Source organism: Kogia breviceps, chromosome 8 (genome assembly GCF_026419965.1).
Source record: "Kogia breviceps isolate mKogBre1 chromosome 8, mKogBre1 haplotype 1, whole genome shotgun sequence".
Taxonomy (NCBI): Eukaryota; Metazoa; Chordata; class Mammalia; order Artiodactyla; family Physeteridae; genus Kogia; species Kogia breviceps.
In genome coordinates, this window is record NC_081317.1 from 12747717 (window position 1) to 12768658 (window position 20942).

Genomic DNA, 20942 nt, shown 5'->3' on the forward strand with positions numbered 1-20942 from the left:
TTGTCTGATTTTGGTATCAGGATAACACTGGCCTCATAAAATGAGTTTGGAAGAGTTCCCTCATCTCCTATTTTTTGGAAGAGTTTGAGAAGGTGTTAGCTCTCCCTAAATGTTTGATAGAATTTGCCTGTGAAGCCGTCTGGTCCTGGACTTTTGTTTGTTGGAAGGTTTTTGATTACTGATTCAATCTCCCTACTAGTAATTGGTCTGTTCATTGTCTATTTCATCTTGACTAAGTCTTGGTAGGTTGTTTGTTTCTATGAATTTATCCATTTCTTCTAGGTTGTCCAAAGATACTGTTCCTGGACATTCAGGGGTTTTTTGTATTTTTATTTTATTTTATTTATTTGTTTATTTATTTATTCATTTTTGGCTGCATGGGGTCTTCGTTGCTCTTCGCGGGCTTTCTGTAGTTGCGGTGGGCGGAGGCTACTCTTCATTGCAGTGCGTGGGCTTCTCATTGCGGTGGCTTCTCTTGCTGCAGAGCACAGGCTCTAGGCATGCAGGCTTCAGTAGTTGTGGCACATGGGCTCTAGTTGTGGCTCGCGGGCTTTAGAGCGCAGGCTCAGTAGTTGTGGTGCACGGGCCTTGTTGCTCCATGGCATGTGGGATCTTCCCGGACCAGGGCTTGAACCAGTGTCCCCTGCATTGGCAGGCAGATTCTTAACCACTGTGCCACCAGAGTAGTCCCTCAGGTTTTTTTTTTTTTTTCATTCATTTTTCTCTTCTCATTTCAGTTTGGTGCTGAAAGCTCGACCTCTGTGCACTGGTGCTGAACCAAATCTTGGAGACAGAGTTTTGGATGAAGTAGAAAAGAATAGCTTTATTGTTTTGCCAGGCAAAGGGAAATACAGTGGGCTTTTGCCCTGTAAAACTGTGTCCAACCCACCCAGGGGAATTTGGTGAGGAGTTTTATAGCAATAGTTCAAAGGCAGCCGTTGCTGATAAGGATGTGTGTGTGTGCAGGGCCTGTATTCCTTTAATCTGGCCTCAGGTGATTTCCTGATGAGCTTCTGTGATTCCTTTCATCTGGCCTCAGGTGGTCTCCTGATCTTCTCTGAAGAAAGTTTCATCAAGTAGTTAGCATCTTCCATTTGGTGGGGGTTTTAGTTCTGCAGAAGAGCTTTAATATATTTTTATGTGTATCCCTTGAGGCAGAATGAGGACCCTGCCCCAAGGCTATCCTATTGTTTCTTGGCTACTCCTCCCTTGTCTCTGCATCCCCTCCTTCCTTGATTAACAACTGTTTGACTCTGCCCTTTGGGACTCAGGGAAGGTCATGGAGTCTATTCCCTACAAACAAGAAACCGGGGACAGAAATGCTTCCATGCCCAGGGGCCCCACAGGGTCCTGCTCAGTTTCAAGTTTGGGACATTTCTATTGACATATCTTCAGGCTCACTGATTCTTTCCTTAGCTATGTCTAGTCTATTTCTGAGCCCATTGAGAGCTTTCTTCATTTCTGTTATGGTGTTTTTAATTTCTAGCATTTCCTTTTGATTCTTTCTTAGAGTAGCCATCTCTCTCCTTACATTGCCCATCTGTTCTTGAATGTTGCCTACTTCTTCCATCAGAGCCTTAATATATTAATCATCATTATTATTATTTTTTTTAAACCCCACATTTGTTTATTTATTTATTTTTGGCTGTGTTGGGTCTTCGTTTCTGCGCGAGGGCTTTCTCTAGTTGTGGCGAGCGGGGGCCTCTCTTCATCGCGGTGCGCGGGCCTCTCACTGTCACAGCCTCTCTTGTTGCAGAGCACAGGCTCCAGATGCACAGGCTCAGTAGTTGTGGCTCACCGGCCTAGTTGCTCCGCGGCATGTGGGATCTTCCCAGACCAGGGCTCGAACCTGTGTCCCCTGCATTAGCAGGCAGATTCTCAACCACTACGCCACCAGGGAAGCCCCAGTCATCATTATTTTTAATTCTCTGTCAGATAATTCCAACATCTGTTTCATATCTGAGTCTGATTTTGATGCTTACTTTGTCTCTTCAGACCATGGTTTTTTCTCATCTTTTAGCAGGTCTTGTAATTTTGGGTTGAAAGCTGCACATGACATATCAGGTACTAAGAACTGAGGCAATCAGGCTTTAAGTGTAAGGTTTTATGTTAACCTGGCTGGGAGCTGGGCTGTATTTAATGTTTGCTGCAGCTGTAGGTACCAGAGGCTTCAGTTTCCTTGGTTTTATTTTCAACCCCCAATTGTCTTTGGGTTTCCTTAAACAATCCTTCTTAAATTGTTTCTCAGCTCTCGGTTGTATCCACTGTTGTAATATTGGAGCCCTGTTGATGTGGTGGTAATTTGCTGGGGAGAGAAAGCATTTGATAATCTTATGGTTAAATCTCAGTTTCTTAGTGGGCTTGAGTACTTGTACTGTGATGTTCAGAAGTGTTTCTTAGCCTTTTTTTTTTTCTTTCCTTATGTGAGAAAGAAGGAAGAGAGAGCCTGAAGTTGTCTAATTGCCCTTCCCTCAGGTCAGATAAGCCTCTGGTAAAGCAGTTCCCCTTGAGGGCAGGCCTTTGTTATGAAGAACACTCCGGGCATATTTCAAAATGATTACCTTCCCCTCATCCCTGCCTGAAGCAAGAGGGATTTTTCTCCTATAGTCACTTTTAGAACCTGGTTGGGTTCTGGTGGTAAAGTGTGGGGGACCCCCTAAAACTGAGCCCCCAGGAATTTCTAACTCTCCATCTAGTCCATAGTCAGCCTCCAGCAATTCTTGAATCACCAATTAAGTGTTCCTACCAGTTACTGGCTCTAGCAACTTCTGCTCCCAGTAAGCTGGTTTCAGCTGTGCTTCTACACATTCACTTGTCTGTCCAGTTTTTAGGGGGACAGTTTGCCCTGTGACCTTATTTCTCTGATGGATGTAAGAAAAACCATCGATTTCCAGTTTGCTCATCTTTTTCTCTTATTGTAAGGGTGGGAGTGATGCCTTTCAAGCTCTTTCTGTGTCAGAGCTGAAACCGGAAGTCCTCTTTACGCATTTGCACTTTTCACGCCAACCTGGTCACAGAGAAGAGAGATGAAGCTCAGAGAAGTTAAGCAATGGGCTCAGGGTCACCCAGCTGATGGGTGGTAGAGCCCAAATTCTGTCTTCAGACTCCAATGGTCTTTGAGAAACTGTACCAATCACAAGCATTCCAAACGTGTTTACCATACGGGCCCTTTCAGAGATTTTCCATGGAATTCCTGGTGAAATCTGGGCTTAATCATTTAACCGGAGAGTCAAGTGAGAACCTCATGAGCCACTTATCTCTCGCTTGGGGCCACCTTCAATATTCACTGGTAGCACCCTTTAAAGTGTGCTCATCTTACTGGTGTGGAACCATAGCCTTTAAAACTAGAGAGGCCTTAGAGATCATCTATTCAACCCCCTTGCTTTACAGATGAGGAACACTGAGACCCCGAACTAGCTGCTGTCCATTGGCTTTCTACCTCCTCACTTTGCTCCCTTTCTTAGGTCTTTGTAGGAGTAATTTAGACACATTTCTTTTTGAAATAGTCAGTGCACAGTCACATGATAAAACCTGCACGCTGCTCCATCCTTTGCCCCATGGGAGAGGGGAGAAGGCAGATACCATGCCCTTGGGGTGCTCTGCATCTCACCGCCAGCCTTAGGAGACTTCTAGTGGTCAGGCATCCTTGACCTCCATCAGTCTTCCCTGAGGTCTGGATAGACCAGTGGTTCTCAGCTGGAGGTGATCTCCCCCCCCCCCCCGCGCCCCCCGTGCCCGCTTTCCCCCGGGGACATTTGGGTATGCCTGGAGACAGTTTTTGTTGTCACAACTGGGGAAGGAAAGGGGGATGTTGCTATTGGCATCTAGTGGGTAGAGGTCAGGGATGCTTTAAACATCCTGTAATGCATAGGACACTCCCCCCTCCGCCAACATGGAATTTTCTGGCCCCAAATCTGAAAAGCGTCAAGGTTGAGAAACCCTGAGGTGGAGTGTGCTGGCTCAGAATCTCCACAATAGCTCTCTGTGTGCTTGAAATGGCCACATTTCCCCTTCAGCATTCCTAAAAGACAGCTCCTGGGGCGGTGGAAGCACTTACCCGAGCCCCACCACCGTCATATGATGTAGCTGCCAATCAACTCAGGGTGAGGTATAGCAGCCTCCTGGGAAAGGTGCGCTCCCGAAGTGCTCGGTGAGACCTTACATGACTGAGGCGCTTTCTTCTTGGTAGCAGGCGATTGTCTCTGCCCACACTTCCCCGCCGCCCGATCACGTCTGGAGGGAGGAGCAAGCCTTATATAAGCTCAGCCTCGTGCAACCTTCTGTCATTTTGGCACTCCAGGGCCCGGGGAACCCCCTCCCTCCTGAAGTCTCAAGGGAACGTGGTTCTGTTCTGAACAGGCCTGGCAGGGATGCTTGCCACCTGCAGGATAAAATCTGAGCTCTTTAGCCTGTGAGATGGGCCCGGCCAACCTCCTCTCCGTCCTCTGCAACCCCGGCCCCCCATGCCAGACCCGCTCTCCTCCCACACACCCTGTGCAGCAGCTACACACGCTACTCCACGTGGACCAGACCAACGTGCTTCCTGCCGTGCCTCTGCTTGTGCTTACCTCCCTGCCTGTAACCCCCTTCGCTGACTGCCTGGGCAAGGCCCACATGCGAGACCCTCCTTCGTGAAGCGTCCAGGCCCCTCGCCCTGCCTGTCACACTCTCTTCTGTGTTGTTGGTTCTAGGCACACACCCCCAGCAGGTCTTACCTTACTGGATTATAAGTGTTCGTGTCTGTCTGTGTCCCCTGCCCACCTGCCCCCGGGGGTGCTAATGCCCGTGCCTGATTCATATCTGGGGCCCAGGGCCTAGCACAGTGAAACCTTGTTGAACGAATGAGTGAGTGCATGAATGAATGAGGGCTTGGATGGAATGTCGCCGCTTCTTATTCTCAGAGTGGCTGCTTCCAAGACCCCTAATGATCCCCTGTTAACCGCCTGGTTACCTAAAACACAGGGCACCCGACCTCAGCTCTGCCTCTTCTTCTGCCATGGATGCTGTATGATCTTGAACAAGTCACTTGCCATCCACACTAGATAGGTACACCCACGGTAACCAGCTGCAACACTGCAGCGTGTCCTAGGCATGGTCTCAAGAAGAGGAGGTAATAGAATCCTAACCAAGTTCAGGACTCCCCCTAATTCTCCATTTGCGGTGGCCCCAACTGGGCCCCAAACGGCACCGTTCCCAAGCGTGAGTACAGTGACAGAAATATTTTCGTGCACTAATAAAATTACCTTCTCTAAAGAAGGCAATTTGCATGTTAATGTTTTGGGTAATTCTGTACAGCTCCAGTGCCCTCAGGGCTGCAATTTCTCTCTGACAAAGTGACAAAAATAAACTCCCACATAAAAGAGCATTTCTCTTCTCTCTCATTTGTGCTCTAAAGTGACATTCTTAATATAAGTCAAGTTGAAACCCACTTCTCTGTCTTATTTTTGACACTCATCTGCCTCCCAGCACCTCTCCAAGTGACAGGCCGGTTCCTCTGAGCTCCTCAAAGGGGCCTCTTGTTGAGGACAGGCACCCCCCCACCCCCAAGGCTCCTGACTCTGGTGTTTTAGAAGGTACAGCCAGTTAACTGGAGGGCAAATATGGAGAGCAGGGAAGAGGGCTGCATTTGGTGGGTGAGTTAGGGCAGCCTAACTTCCCCCAAATTGCCTATTTTCTGGAAACAAAGAAAAACTACAATGGGGTGAAGATTCTGAGCCTCTGCCCTCCAGGACAGCAGACCGTTCATCTGCCAGGGATGGCCTCTCTGAGTACCTAAAGATAATAAAGAAAGAAGCTCTTGGGAATTGCCTGGTGGTCCAGTGGTTAGGATTCAGCCCTCTCACTGCTGTGGCCCGGGTTCAATCCCCGGTGTGGGAACTAAGATCCCACCGCACGGTGCAGCAAAAGAAAAGAAAGAGAGAGAGAGAAAGGAAGGCAGGGAGGGAGGGCGGGAAGGATGGAGGGAGGGACGGAGGGAGAGAGAAAGAAAGGAAGGAAGAAGGAAAGAAAAAGAAGCTCCGATTTATGGGGTTTCTTCCATGTGCCAGGCCAGGCCCCTTACATCTAAATTCTCTCACTGAACCCATCTAAGAGCCACACAGGGTAGGTAGAAAATGAGGCTCCCAGAAGTGAAGTGAATGAGCCAAAGTCACCTAGCACCACGTGAGAGGCAGAGCGTGGATTTGACACGTGGGGGGTGAAGCCTGGCTTCCTTCTGCCTTAAGTGGATGCTAAAAGCATGCTCATAACGTCAGTGACCCAAGCAGTGGGAGGGGAGGAGGAGACTGACATTTACCAAACACCTACTGTGTATCATGTGCTACGCTTATAGATTTCTTTTCTTTTTTTAATTAAACAATTTTTACGATTTTAAAGATTACTTTTCATTTGTAGTTAGTTCAAAATTGGATGTGTTCCCCATGTTGTACAATCCACCCTTGAGCCTATCTTACACCCCATAGTATGTACCTCCTGCTCCCCTATCCCTATATTGCCTCCCTGCCCTGCCCCCACTGGTGACCACTGGTTTGTTCTCTGTATCTGTGAGTCTGCTCCTTTTCTGTGATACTGTATTCACTAATTTGATGTATTTTTTAGATTCCCCATATAAGTGATATCATGCAGTATTTGTCTTTCTCGGTCTGACTTATCTCACTTAGCATAACGCCCTCCAAGTCCATCCATGTTGCTGCAAATGGCAAAATTTCACTTTTTTATGGCTGAGTAATATTCCATTGTAAATATATATACCACATCTTCTGTATCCATTCATCTGTGGCTGCTGTATCTTTATGCCTATAGATTTCATTCAGTTAGTCAGCTGATGGCCTGTGAGCACTTACCACCTGCCAGGCACGGGTGGTGACAGCAGGTGCAGTGACCAATAGGATAGACAACCCCCCCCCCAGGCCCCATGCTGTGGACAGCACGGTAGCAGAGACAGGCAGACATTAAACTCAGAAATACAGAAATAAACACGTAATTAAATGTTGTGATGAGTGATAGAAAATAAGATGACTAAGTTTTAAGAAGGATAGCAGAGAAGACCTAATATATTTAAGGAGGCGGGTCAGGCAGATCTGTCAGGAAAAGTAACACTGGAGCTGAGATCGAAGTGGCAACCAGGGAGAGGCTGAGGGAAAGGGTGTTACAGCAGAGGGGGGGATTCGCCGGCTCGAGGGGCAGCCCAGCCGCAGAGGCAGGCGGGGGCTGGATCTTACCTGGATCTTACTGCATGCTCACAGCACGTTAAGGATGTAGATTTGTTCTGAAGAGCTTAAAGCAGGGGAATACGCGACTTGACTTGTGTTTCTAAAAGGTCAATCTGGATGCGGTGTTGGAAGTGGGGAGCCCCGTGGGAGGCTGCATGGGGGCCCAGGGGAGCTATGGCCTTGCAGGCTCGGGGGTTGGGGGGATGGTGGGGGTGGGTGCAGGCTGTAGAGTTCTTGGAGTGTTGTGGGGAGGCAGGGACTGTGGGAGAGGAGTTTCAACAGTGGCTCTCAGACTTCTGGCAGGAGCAACTAGGAGGGTGGAGATATACTTTATCTAAATGGTTAGGACATCAGGAAAGCAGAATCGGGAAAGGAAGACCCAGAGATCCATTTCTAACAGGCTCTTTGAGATGCTAATGAGACACCCCAGTGGCAAAAAAGCAGCGGGGCCTGGAAAGAACGATTCGATGGCATTGATTCACCGAGGATATTTAAAGCCTAGGGAGTGAATGACGAGGAGAGGGAGAAACTGAGCCCAGGTGGAGAGCCCTGCAGGACCCCAATACCCAGGAGAGCAGAGCAAAGCCAGCAGAGGACAGGAGAGCCTGAGCCGGGGGGAGTTCCTAGAGAGACCGAGAAAAGCTGGGGAGAGAGTAGTCAGGGAGGGAGCTTCCACGTGGACAAATGCAGAGAGCCAGCTAAGAAGAGGGGAAGGGAAGGTGGCCAGCCATTTGGTGAGAGCAGCCTGGTGGCGAGGTAGGGAACAGCCACCTGAGATGCCAGAGGGGAGGCTGTGGAGACAGTGCCTGGGCCAGCATCCCTTTGGGAAGTTTGGCTAGCAAGAAGCAGATATGGAAAGGTGACTCGTGTATGCGATGTCGAGGAAGCCTTTTAACGCAAAACCGGGTGCATTTGCCGGCCAGTGAGCGCGATTCAGGAGAAGGAGAGACCCTGATGATCTTGGGGGCACCGGACACCGATGCCAGCTCACCTGCTGCTCTTCCTTTAGGTTCGGCAGCATTCCTGCCTCTCCCAGGCAACCATCTGCTTCTTCCTTTGCCTTCTAACCCTACCTACTCGTGGTTCCGCCCTCTCTCTCCCCTCCCCACTCCTACCTCCCTTCCATCAGATGAGGGATGAGGGCTTGCAGGGCTCTGTATCCACCTGACGGGTGGTCAGCAAAAGTCTGTGGAAGTGAATCGCTCTGGGTGCCGCCTTGCAAATCCTCGCAGAGCAAGGCCATCGTGGGGAAGAAGAGTTAGGTTTGCTCTCTGGAAAAGTGGGGTCAGTGGGGACGCTTAGCATATTTCAGCTCAGAGGCAGAGAGCACACAGTGAGAACGGGCCTCCTGGGGAGGTGATGAGACCCCCATCACTGGAAGTGGCCAAGTGAGGGGCTAGATGACCACCATCAGCAATGTCAGGGCGGGCATGCTCAGCTCAGCACCTCATGGGGAAACTGCAGGAAGCCAGAGGGACAGTACCAGACACCATGCCGTTTCTGCTGACCTGTGACTTGCGGCTCCTTCCCTGCCTCTCTGAGTGAACCTGGGGCCGGGAGGGCAGATTCACAGAGCTGGGCTCGCATCCTCACCACCACCTCCAGTCTGTGGGGCTCCGGGTGGATGTCTTTACCTCCCTGAACCCCAGAAGCCTGGAGCGTCCAACTAATAAACAGCCCAAGACCAAAGCAAAGCTTCGCTACGTCCCTAAATACAGGTGAAAAAACCAAAGGGTGAAACGGGGGTCAGAAATGCACCTGTTTTGAGGATGAGGTGAGAGGCGCCTTAGAAAGAGCTCACCGCGGTGCCTGATACATACAACGTGTGTGCTGCATGCCAGCTACTCTTTTTTTGTGTGTGTGTGGTACGCGGGCCTCTCACTGTTGTGGCCTCTCCCGTTGCGGAGCACAGGCTCTGGACACGCATGCTCAGCGGCCATGGCTCACGGGCCCAGCCGCTCCGCGGCACAGTGGGATCTTCCTGGACCGGGGCACGAACCCGCGTCCCCTGCATCGGCAGGCGGATTCTCAACCACTGCGCCACCAGGGAAGCCCCCAGCTACTCTTATTACTTCTTCTTACTGAGTGGTGGTATGATCCTGTAAGGGCCTGGATTGTGTGACCTCTCTGAAGTCCTTTCCAAGTGAGAGATTTGTGACCACTTGCTGAAGGTTGAGTGTGGAACCTCAGAAGGTCCATTGGAGCCATTAATTCCACAGGAAATGTCTGGAATGGCACAGAGTAGGTGCAGGAAGTGGTCACCAGCCCTGTAGCCTGTCTCCCCAGACGGTGACTCAGGAGCTTGTATCCTTGTCATGGTGGAATCAGCGGTGGCACTGGCTGGGACTGGAGCGGGACCTACCAGCCACTCTGCACCGGCCAGTGGCATGACCTGTGATTAATGAAATGATGGAATAGCCGCTTTCATCTTTGGTTATGTTTGTTATTTGGGTGCCGTGGGCATCTGGGGGCGATGATTTTTCTCTAAGGCCTATTTATGGTTCACTCCTGACACTCAGTAATTTTTCCATCTAGCCAAGGACAAAAGTGATCGTGACTTGTTGCTGTAATGTTTATATGCAATGACTGTGCCTGTGCAACTTCTGTTCCCCAGCCATGGGGAGCGGCGGGGGCAAGGCCATGCCTTCTGTCCCTTAAAGGGTGGGCCTTGAAAGGCTTCCATCTGGTTTGGGGAGAGGTGGTGTCGAGCAGCAGTGGGGGGCCCAGCGCCACCACTCCCAGCGGTGCAACCTTGGGCACGGGAAGTGTGACCTTGGGCACGGGAAGTGTGACCTTGGGCACGGGAAGTGTGACCTTGGGCAAGTGGCAAGTCACTCCTCTCATCTGCACAGTGTGAACATTAGCAGTACCAGCCTCTCTGGGTTGTGTATTTGGGGAAAATGCACAGTGTGAGTCCTGGCGGGCAGAGCATCCTCAATATATGTGGTCTGTGATTCTAATTAGTAGCACTTTTAAAACGTTCAGAAGCCACCATCCCTCCTAATACTTCTGGAATCCTGAGAAACGGTCCAGTCCTCTGCCCATTTTACAGAAGGGGAAAGTGAGGCCCAGAGAGGGGGAGTGACTGGCTCAAAGCCACGCTGTGCAGAGGGCACAGACCACGTGAGAATCCAGGTCCTCTAACCCCCCCCCCCCTTGCAGGATTTTTGCCCCTGTAATCCCAGTCAATCGGTTCATTGATTTCCACAAACGCTTTTTGAAAGCCTGCTCTGTGATGGCTGGAGATGGGGGGCGAAGACTCCCCGGCCTCACAACAGCCTAGTGTGGAGACACGCTGTCAGCTATTGCAATAAAAGAAGAAAATGAAACCACAGTTATGATAGCACTCCAGGCAGCGGGAGGTGAGAGGGCAGACATCAAAGTGGGGAGATGACTGGTATTTTTCAAGCACTGTGTTAGGCTTTTTCTGGGTGGTGCCTTGTAAAAGCCACTCTTTACAGATGAAGAAACCCAGCCCTCCAGAGGCGAAACGGCTCCCGAAAGACTAGACAGCTAGTACGTGGCAGAGCTGCAACTGAGACCAGGCCATCAGTCACTACTCCACAGAGCCAAAAGCCATCTCACAGGACCTGCCCGGGTTTCATCTCCCGCAGTGGAGCCCTTTGAGACCCCAGCCCCGGGCCTGGAGGCACCGTGGAGATGCCTGCAGGGACCGTGCAGCCGCAGATCAGGAACGGCCTGCAAGGCATCCCCAAAATGGAGAGAAGACAGATCCTTGTGATTAAGCACCTCAGAGTTGGTGCGGCTGTCACATAGCACTTGTGGGGAACATTCCACTTCACAGATAGGAACCACTAAACTAATTCAGGTCAAGGTCACGCAACTTGATTTCCCATCAACGATTCCAGCCAGGAATCTTGTATACTTATGTGCTTAAAATTTCCCTATGAGAAAGAAACGTCTATTCCACGTGAGTAATGAGAAAGAGATTTAAAGGTTAGGCCGCGAGAAGGAATCGGCGAGTAGCTGTCCTAGCCCAGCACACCAATTTTTGAAATAGAATTACTAGCAAGGAAGCACAGGTATTTTTGAGAAGAAAAAAAAAAAAAAAATCTCATATTCAGTCCGGGGTAATATCCCTGGCTGTAGACAATGATTTGGATTTAATTATATCATATGTGCCAACGTGCTCTATAAACTATAAAATAATACATAAATGTCAGATGTTAAGAAAGAACGCGGTGTCGGAAAGAGAACTGTGGGTTTGAGAGTCAGGTAGGGTTTAAATGCTGCCTCGTCCACGTAGGGGGACCTTGACAAGCCACTCGGCCTTTCTGGGTCTCAACTGTAAGTGGGGAATCCTTGTAATAATGTCCCCTTCTGAACGTTACTTCTAGAACCAGACGAGAACACAGATTTTCTTTGGAAATTGGCAAGTGCTGTGCACACGGAAGGTGTTCTTCTCGTTTCCAATCCTTAAGGCCCAGAGTAGATGGTGGGATTACCGGAGAGCAGCCACCAGCACTGTCATTAAGTCCTGAGCGCAAGGTCCCCTCCCTGGGTGTGGAGGGGAGCGGGCTTGGGGCCAGGAGCCCGTGGGCCCACCCTCAGCAGACTGATTGACAGAATGAGGCCACGGTCTGTCAGGGGCTGCATCCCAATATCCAGGTGGCAGCCTCCTTGAGAGCCAAGTGGATGGCTACACTGGAGTGTTTCGAAGGCTGCTTTCTCCTGTGAGATCCATCAACTCAAATGAAGTTTCAAAAACCACTCAGCAGTTTATCTTCAGGCACAGGGGGCAGGTGGGGAAAGCCTGTTTGCAAAGCCTGGCAGAGGGGACTGCACCTTCTTGCTGACGTCCAGCAGAGACCGGGGGAGGGGCCTCCCTCATTCACTGCAAAGCAGCATCATTTCTTCCTTCTAAGTGGCTGGAAGTAACACCCCGACTTGGCCATCTCTTTGAAGGCTCTTGAAGCAGCAGCAGAGTAAAGAAGTTATGGGAATGGTCCTAGGGTCAGCCACCTTACCAGCTATATGACTTTGACAAGTCTCTTGAATATGAAACGGGGTTGATGGTAACACTTGCTTCATGAGATTTCGGAGAGATTCATTCAGTTAAATAACGCAAAGGCATCCCTTAGCCCAGGGCTTGCACATAATGAGGGCTCAATGAATATGAAGTGCTACTGTTTCCTGTCATCCCTTTTACTGTAATGGGTCACTGAAGCAATGTTACCAAAGAGACGCTTCCAACTCTGCATCAGAGCTGTGAGGAGTGTTCTGGCAGGGCTAGTGGAGGAGTAGGGAAGAGGGGTAGGGTCTCTTACACCTTTCCTAAATAGCTCAAGTAATCTCAGAGACTTGGTAAATGGTAGGTGAGCATCCCAAGTACTGGGTGCACTGCAACAGAACCAAGCTACGGACCAGGGTGCTATGGACCAAACCCCAATTCATATGTTGGAACGCTGACCCTCTCAGTCTGACTGTATTTGGAGATGAGGCCTCTGAGGAAGTAATTAAGGTTAAATGAGGTCATAAGGGTGGGGACCTGATCCAATAGGACTGGTGTCCTTATAAGAAGAAACACCAGAGAGCTGGCTCTCTCTCTCTGCCGTATGAAGGCACAGCAAGAAGGCGGCTGTCTGCAAGCCAGGAAGAGAGCCCTCACCAGAACCGAACCACGCTGGCACCCTGATCTCGGACTTCCCGCCTCCAGAGCTGTGAGAGCTGTCGTTTGAGCCACCCCGGCTATGGTGTTTTGTTACGGTCCTCGGCAGCCCAAGCAGGTGAAGATGGGGGAGAGAGGTGGGCTGTGGGATCGCAGAGGAGAAAACTTGTTCTGTGCATCCCCAAAGGTTCTTGATTGCCCAGTGCTATGTTTCTCAAAGGCCATGCTCTTAACTTCTTTACTGCACCGTCTCCTCAAGAGCCCTTCGAGAGATGGCCAAGAGGGAGTGTTCATTCCCAAGCTTCCTGATCAGCCTCATGGGTCGAATCCCGAGAGCTGCAGTTACCAGTGCAGTAGCTAGGGGGCCTCATCACCAACAGACAATTCCCAGGGGACGGGAACAGGAACCTGCATTTCTGGCAAGGTCCTCGGGCAATTTTATGGGTAAAATGTTTGAAAACCACGGGCCTTGAGGGGAAGGAAGGCCAGTCCCTCAGCCTGCTGTTAGAGTCCCTCTTTCATGAGGACCCCTGACTCACCCTCACACCCACGTCCACCCCATCGGCAGCCCACAGAGCCACAGGCGTGGCCCCCAGACTCTATTCAGAACCTCATCATCCCTCACCACCTCCACCACTGCCATCTGGTCCGAGCCACTGTCAGCCCTCGCCTGGACCAGCACAGTTAGCCCCCTAATGGGTCTCCCCACTTTCTTTCTCATGTGCCCCTGCCACCTGCTGTCAATGCGGCAGCCACCCTGACCGTGTCACTTTGAAACGTCCCAGGGGCCACCCATCTTCCTCAGCAGGAAATTCAAAGTCCCACCTTGGTCTGCAGGGCCCTTGTGGCCTGGCCTGCTAGAACCTTTCAGGTCTAGACTCCATCAGTACAGAGAAGGGCAGGGCCTCGCAGAGGGCAACGGAGCTCTGCCCCACTTAGCGGTTAAGTGGTGACACTGGAAGAAACTGGGGATGTGCGGTTTCTCAGAAACCAAGAGAGGACGTAATGCAAAGTTGGAACAAGTGCATGCTTTTCCAGCTCCATCATTAGTCTTTTAAAAATAACTGATTGAGTCTGCTTTCAATCAGAGTGTCTTAAAAGGCATTTTTAGCCCAAAGTCCAGCTTCTCGCAGTTCGGGGGCAGGCCCTTTTGCAAGCAGGCCCCTTTTTGCAGATGGTCTTTGGCAGTGGAGAAAGAACAGACTGGACTCAGCAGTGGGAGGAGGCGGGGAGGGGACGGGTTCTCAAAGTGGGGTCCTGACCAGCAGCCTCGTTACCCACCTGGGGACGTGTTCGAAGTGCAGACTTTCAGGCCGCACCTCAGACCTTCAGAACTAGGAACTCTGGGGGTGAGGCCGCAGTCTGTATTCCAACAAGCCCTCCAGGGGACTCTCAACAGAATCAAGGGTGCCTGAGGCCTGGGTTCAAACCCCAGCCCTGCCACTTACCAGTGTGTGACCTGAGGGCAAGTTATTTCATCCCTCTGGGCCTCAGTTTTCTCATCTGCACAATGGGAGTTGTAGTGAGGATCAGAGCACCAGGCGCAGTGTACGTGACCCACGCACGAATCACTAATGTCCATTCCCCTTCATCCCCACATATATGTATATATATATAACATACATATATATAATATACATATAACATACATATATATAATATACATATATATAACTTTTATCAAAGTAGAACACATATGCAGAAAGTTTGCATTGTATTTTTTCAAAGTAATGACTTCAAATTCAAATAGTAGCAGAGTTCATAATTAAAAGCAGCTGCCCCTGCATCACCTCTTTCTACTCTCTAGAATTTCCCATTGCATATTTTTTTTCTTTTTTTTTTTTGCAGTACACGGGCCTCTCACTGCTGTGGCCTCGCCCGTTGCGGAGCACAGGCTCCAGACGCGCAGGCTCAGCGGCCATGGCTCACGGGCCCAGCCGCTCCGCGGCATGTGGGATCTTCCCGGACCGGGGCACGAACCCGCGTCTCCTGCATCGGCAGGCGGACTCCCAATCACTGTGCCACCAGGGAAACCCCCCCATTGCATATTTTAAAATTGCACACGTTTACTAGAGAAAATCAGAAAATGTAGACAAACAAAAGGAAAACCAAGTATAACACATTAAATCCCATTTCTCATTTTAGAATGTCTTCTTCCAGGTGATTTAGCCATGTTTTTTCCTCCAGAAAAGGTCTTCATTGTATTTTTTCAGTGCGTTATAGCTCTAATCACAGCCTGCCTCCAATTAAGGGAAGGAAACGAGTGTTTGTTGAGAAAAGTTGCTCAATTCTCACTATTCAGAGTGTAGACCAGCAGCCTGGGTACCAGTGGGAAGCTTGTCAGAAATGCAGGGTCTCGGGCCCCACCCCAGAGTCTGCATTTTGACAAGATCGTGGTGACATTAAAGCTGGGGAAGGGGGTGTAGACCCCGGAGCTACTGACACTTGCGGTCGCGAACCGTTCCTTACAGCTGGATAAGAGACTCGAGCCAGAATGTAAATGCATGTGGCTCCCTTTATAAAGAGAAAGACTTACTACAAAGTACTGCCAACTGAACTAAGCAATGTGATTGATGAGGAGGCTGATTTACATTCTGGCCGGAGCTCCTTAGCTTGTCAGGGACCAGGGACACGCACTTCCTGGACTCGGCACCCGTCGGTCAACCACGCCTGGAGTAGCGGTGTTCTTGATATCACACGCTTGGGAAGCTGGGGGCTGGGACTGCACTGGCTTTTTCTCGGGCTTTAGATCCTGGCCTCTTCACCCTGTGTGTACCAGCTCCTCCCACCGACTGTAACATGCACGCGCGCACGCACACGCACACGCACATGCACACGCACAGCCTAGGAGAGCCGAGGCCCAGAGTCGGTGATTAGGAAACGTCTGTCTCCTGATTGTAGACCGAGGCCTCCATTCCCCTGTGTCTCTGTCCGCACCGGGCCTCTGTTTCCATTAAAAGGGTTACTGTTCTCTTTATCAACGCCTGTCAAGACCAAGCAGGGGACGTGCAGAACGTCTGGAGTCAAGAGAAGCCAAGCAAAAAAGCTTTGATGGACTTAGAAGATTAAGAAAAAACAACTTTGCTCAGCTCAAGTTTCCGACGCAAAAAGATCTCTCAGATCCCAAGGTCCATATCCGGTGTTTACAAACTCCAGGCCAGCCTTCTGCCTGCAGTGACAGAGCAGGCAACTAGCACGTCTGAGCCGGGAAACAAGGCCACTGGGAAGGTATGGGTTAGTGGAGTGGCGACTGGCCTCATCCAGAATCCTGTGTGGCATTTGGTATGCCTTAGAGCCGCCTTCCCCAAGAAGCCCATGGAACCCCGTGAACGTGGATCACGGGGTTCATTTTAACCACGACATTGGGAAGACTCAGAAGCTTTCATGCAGCACAACATAGTTAAAAGAATTGGGAGTCAGAGTTTGAATTTCCAGGCCACAAGTCTCTGGCTGTGTGACCTTAGGGAAGTTACTCGACATCTCTGATTGTTAGTTTCCTCTTCTGTAAAATGAGGCATCATAATAATGACCTCGAAAAGGCATGTCTGTGAAGCACCTGGCACCGACTCATTCATTCATTCATTCATTCATTCACTCGTGTGGTCTGTCCCTCTATACTGAGCGCCTGCTGGGGACCTGGCACCAGGGAGACTGAGGTGAGCTGGAGCCCGCAGTCCAGAGGGAAGATAGAGATTGTTCAAGAACCACACAAATAAACCCTGAACTAGCCACCAAAGGCGCGACAAAGAAAAGTGCCAGAAGCCTGGACCGGGAGCCGGATGCAATCTGGGGCTCAGGGGACGTTTAGCTGAGTAAGTGATTTTCAGCTGAGATCCCAAGGATGAGTAGGAGTTTATGAGGCAAAGTAGGAGAAGAACATTCCAGGGGCATAATGGGGACTCTTATTAATACCTTCCAGAATATAGTTTTGGGTAGAGAGGGGGTCAGGTATATTTTACTTTTTGAGGTAAAATTTACGTGTAGCAAAATACACCAATCTTAAGGTAATATAATTTGTGGATTTTGACAAATGCTCACACTCATGTAACTGACACCCCTGTGAGGATATAGACCATTGCCATCAGATTGGGCTCATCTTCATACCCCGTTCCTCGATTATAAAAGTAGTGCGATGGGTTTTAATGGGAACATCTGATGGTAGTGCAGAGGGATAAGGCTTGGGGCTAGGTTTCAATTCCAGCCCCACCGCTATCTACCCACTGGGCTTTGCCCAGGTCTCTCCACTTCTCTGAGACTCCATTTCCCCATCTGTAAAACAGGGTTCATTGAACCTTCTTCACAGGGTTGCTTAAGGGTTGAATCTGCAAGTGGTTGCAAACACCCAGCTAGACTTTCGCATGGCAGGTACTCTGAGTCAGCCCCGTTTCGTTTCCAGCATGCAACAGCAGTGGGGAGACACACACACACATACACACACACACACACCACTAACCCCAGTCTCTCACCCACAGGGATGGGCCTGCAGGCCTTCGTGGAGGCTTTCTTTTACCTGGCCCAGAGGAAGTTCAAGATGCTGCCATTGCACGAGCAGGTCGCCTCGCTGATTGACCTGTGTGAATACCACCTGTCCCTGCTGGACGAGAAGCGCCTGGTGTGTGGCCGGAGCGCCACATCGGGGGGCCGGCCCCCTCACAGTGGCACCCCGCAGGAGGCCACCCCCACAGCCCAGCGGGCTGAGGGCCATCCACCGCCCTGCACGAACAGTGCCCTCAAGCTCTCCCATTCCAGACACGCTCTGTCCTGAGGGCCGCTCTGTCCTCCCAGAAGAAGATTGAGCCCTTCCGAGCCCAAGAGACCCCCCAGGCTTCCTGCCGGGGGAGAGATGGCAGGATGCTGAGAATTCCCACCTGAGATTCCCCCTAATCGTCTCCATGTTCTGCTAAGCTGCACTTCCAGAGGCTGCCTGATTCTCAACTGCCCTCGTCCCAGCACCTCTTGGTGGCCCACCTGCTTGCAAGCCATCAGCGGACGTATGATATCCAAAACGTGACAGATGGCCTCTTCTATTCTGGGCTCATGGGAAGCTACAACCGGGGATAAAACTGCTGTGTTTGGGGAACGGGGTGCCAACAACCCCAAGACGGAGAGCTGCGGAGAAGAAAGAACTTGAGGCAGCCGAGACTGGGGTCTGCTGAGGCCCCGAAGAGAACAGGGTTAGAGCCCAGGGACATCCTGTGTACTTCCTACCACCCATTCTGTGAGAATGAAGTGGAAATACCCAGCAGGCCTGCGGGACTCACCCACCGCAGTCATGTGCTACGTGGGTGTGGTTAACAGACCGACCTCGTTGATTTCATGAGCTTGCCTGTTGCTGCAATGTTCTATGTGTTATTCATTAAGATGTGATTAACTAAGAGGTAACTGAGGAAGGCTCCTGAAGTCTCAGAGCTGGCAGGAGCCTCTGAGATCATTTTGTTTGACCTTGACCCCAAAGCAGGAGTCCCCCAGTCACGTGGCCTCTCATTGAAGCCCTCCATGGGGGGTGGGGGGTGATCGCCAAGTGTGCCCAGAGTGTGCAGGGTGCCCTGGAGAGGAGGAGGGGGCTTCAGAGGGAAGGAAAGTAAGGCCTGCGTAAGGATCAGAGCGTGTGGAAGCTTGATGCCAGAAGCCGGGCAAAGGGGAGCCGTGCCCTCCCATCTGCGAGAGCCTTTCCCTGTCTCCATCCGTGTCCCCAGGTGGCCCCCACTCAGAGGGGAAGCTTCAGAGGCAGCCAAAGGTAGCATTTTGGAAAATGGCCCCAGGCAAGTCAGGGTCCAGGGCCTGCCGACCACAGGCAGACAAGCCAAGCTCTCCAGAGTGTTGTTGGATTTGGGGTTAATGCGGCCCTTTCCAGAGGGTCCTCGTTATAGGACCCTGGGGGCCCTGGACTTCGCTGACCGTCAGGCTCTGAGTGAGGAGGATGATTAATTAGCACGGTGCCTGGCACACAGTAGGACTCAGAAAATGCTCACAAATGTAGGGCCAGGGAGAAAGTCATTGGTGGCAGAGGTGTGTCCTAGACCAGCACGGACATCTTCCTTCTCCTGCTTTTCTTTTCTTCTTCCTCCTCACATCCTTCCCTGCCTCTGGTCCCAGTGGCCTGCACCCCAGCCCGTGGGAGCAGCTGCTTCAAGGTCCAGCATAGAGCCTGGTGCATCGCGGGTCCTCAAAATGTATCTGTGGAAATGAATGGCTTGGAATCACCCTCCTAGGAATATTTTTTAACCCAAACAGAAAGTTGTTCATCCAAGATCCCTCCAACTGTTGGCAAGTTATTCTGGGGGAGTGGGGGCTCTGATAACCCTTTGCCTGACCTTCCTCCCGGCCAGAAGCCCATTCTCTCAAGCAGTAAAGCCTGCCTTACTTCCCCCCGGCAGGGTGGCTCCCATGCAATGCCCCCATCCCGCTGCCTGGGGGCCCAGGGCAGACCCAAGGCCACAGCCCGTTCCCCAGTCCAGAGGGCCCCAGCATTCCCCGAGCCCTGCAGAGCCCACGCTGGGCTGTTAGGTGACAGGAGACTCTTTCTATAAAGAAAATAAGCATCTCTGTTTTCCCAGCAAAAAGCAAGCCAGGTGGCCTCCCTTCCAAAGGTGGGAGGAGCAGGAGGAACCCAATGGGCAGCAAGCGCCTCCCACGTGGGGACATTTTAGAGGCGCCATCAGCTGCGTTTTCCAGGCATCTGGGGCAGTTTCGTAACACTATTCCCATTTTCAGAGGGAAAACGAGGCCTGGGAGGTCACGTGGTAAGTCAGGCCTTGGTCCAGGTCTGTCGGTTGACTCCAGAGCCCCATATCCCCTCTGTGTGCCCAGGTGAGTGTGAATACAGCTGCAAACACAGACCCCTGGTGCGTCCTCCCTGCTCTGGGGCTGCCCGGGGTCCCCCAGGGCTCTGCGCACCGTCACAGCATCTGGTGTCGTGGGCTGGGGCGATCAGTGTTCCTAAATGGTCCACCGAGAGAAAATGAGTTTGAAGAGCCTGTACGCTCTCCCGGGCCCGGTAGCCACTGCAAATGGATGGCACGTCAAACAGCCCAAGTTAACGTAACCCTGCACGCTTGTTCGCGGCTGGGAGCAGCAAAGCGTCTTTTAGACAAAGTTCTAACATTTCTTGAAGTTGATTTCCGGAAAGCATTCACTTGCCAAAACGGGGTGCAATGATCAGGTTCCAAACCGACCAAGCACACTGAATTTTTTAGAAAAAAAATAAATGTATGGATAGGCTGAATTCCAGCCACCTTGTTTAGGGTGATATGTGAACATCAGCTCCCAGGATGAGGACCGTTCTCTCCCCACCCCTTGTGCATCATCTGGAGGCAGGTTGCTGGGTGCCCCCCCCCAGGGTCACTGTCTAGAAGGAGTCCCTCCAGGGCAGACAGGGCCTGAGGAGCCCCACGGCCCTCGGTGAGCACTGGGGAAACGAGGCTGCCATTTTACGGGAGGCCAGTCAGTGACAGAGCGGGCCCTATTTTCTCAATGCCGTTGAACAGGAAGAATCAAGAGGCTGCTCCATTATTAGAGTGGATGATAGGAGACTTCCCCCACCGCCTCGTGCCTAATAGGAAGTCCCACTGTGTTTATCCCCTTTGGTAACTGGCTGCTCGTTTTGCAGGGTGTAATTGAAGTGATTGCAAAAGCAGGTGTTTCCTTCCTCCCGGAAGAGAGGTGCTCCGTGGGGATCTGGGTCCCTGAGCTCTGCCCATGGCATCAGCCCAGCCCTGAGAAGGGCCCTCGGGCTCCATCCCGGCCTCTTCTCCCCCATCCTCTCCTGCCCTTCCTCCCCCTCCTGCTCGTGTCCCCACACACGGTCCAGCCACACGGACGCTGTCACTGTTCACTGGCTGAGTCCCTGCAGGGCCGGCACCCGGACTGGCTTCAGTGAACGGATGAGATCAGACTCGGTCCGTTCCAGCTTGGGCTGCACGCATCCCTGGGCCACTGCGCGACTCCATCCTTTCCCCCCGTGCCTGCCGTGCCCCTCCCGGTGTGCCCGGAAAGCATCCTTCCCCCTTCAGCGCTGGCCTCGCCTGCTCCCCTCCTTCCTGCCTCCCAGGGGATATGCTTGGCTTCTCTGCCGTTACGGTCAGGAGCTCTGTCCCCGCAGC

The 20942-nt window shown here is 51.5% G+C and overlaps 1 protein-coding gene across 7 annotated transcripts in view; it reads left to right on the forward strand.

The window, feature by feature from the left end:
• Positions 1 to 20942, forward strand: part of TTLL11 (tubulin tyrosine ligase like 11) — a 261701-nt gene that overhangs the window by 226329 nt on the left and 14430 nt on the right. For 3 of the 7 annotated variants that reach the window (XM_059073045.2, XM_067040803.1, XM_067040802.1), the window contains one exon: positions 17313 to 20070. The exons of the other annotated variants lie outside the window; for them this stretch is intronic. In XM_059073045.2, coding sequence (XP_058929028.1) covers positions 17313 to 17605 — 293 coding nt within the window. In that variant the 3' untranslated portion in view covers positions 17606 to 20070. Of the gene's footprint in view, positions 1 to 17312; positions 20071 to 20942 lie in introns of those variants that run through there. 7 annotated transcript variants of the gene reach the window in all.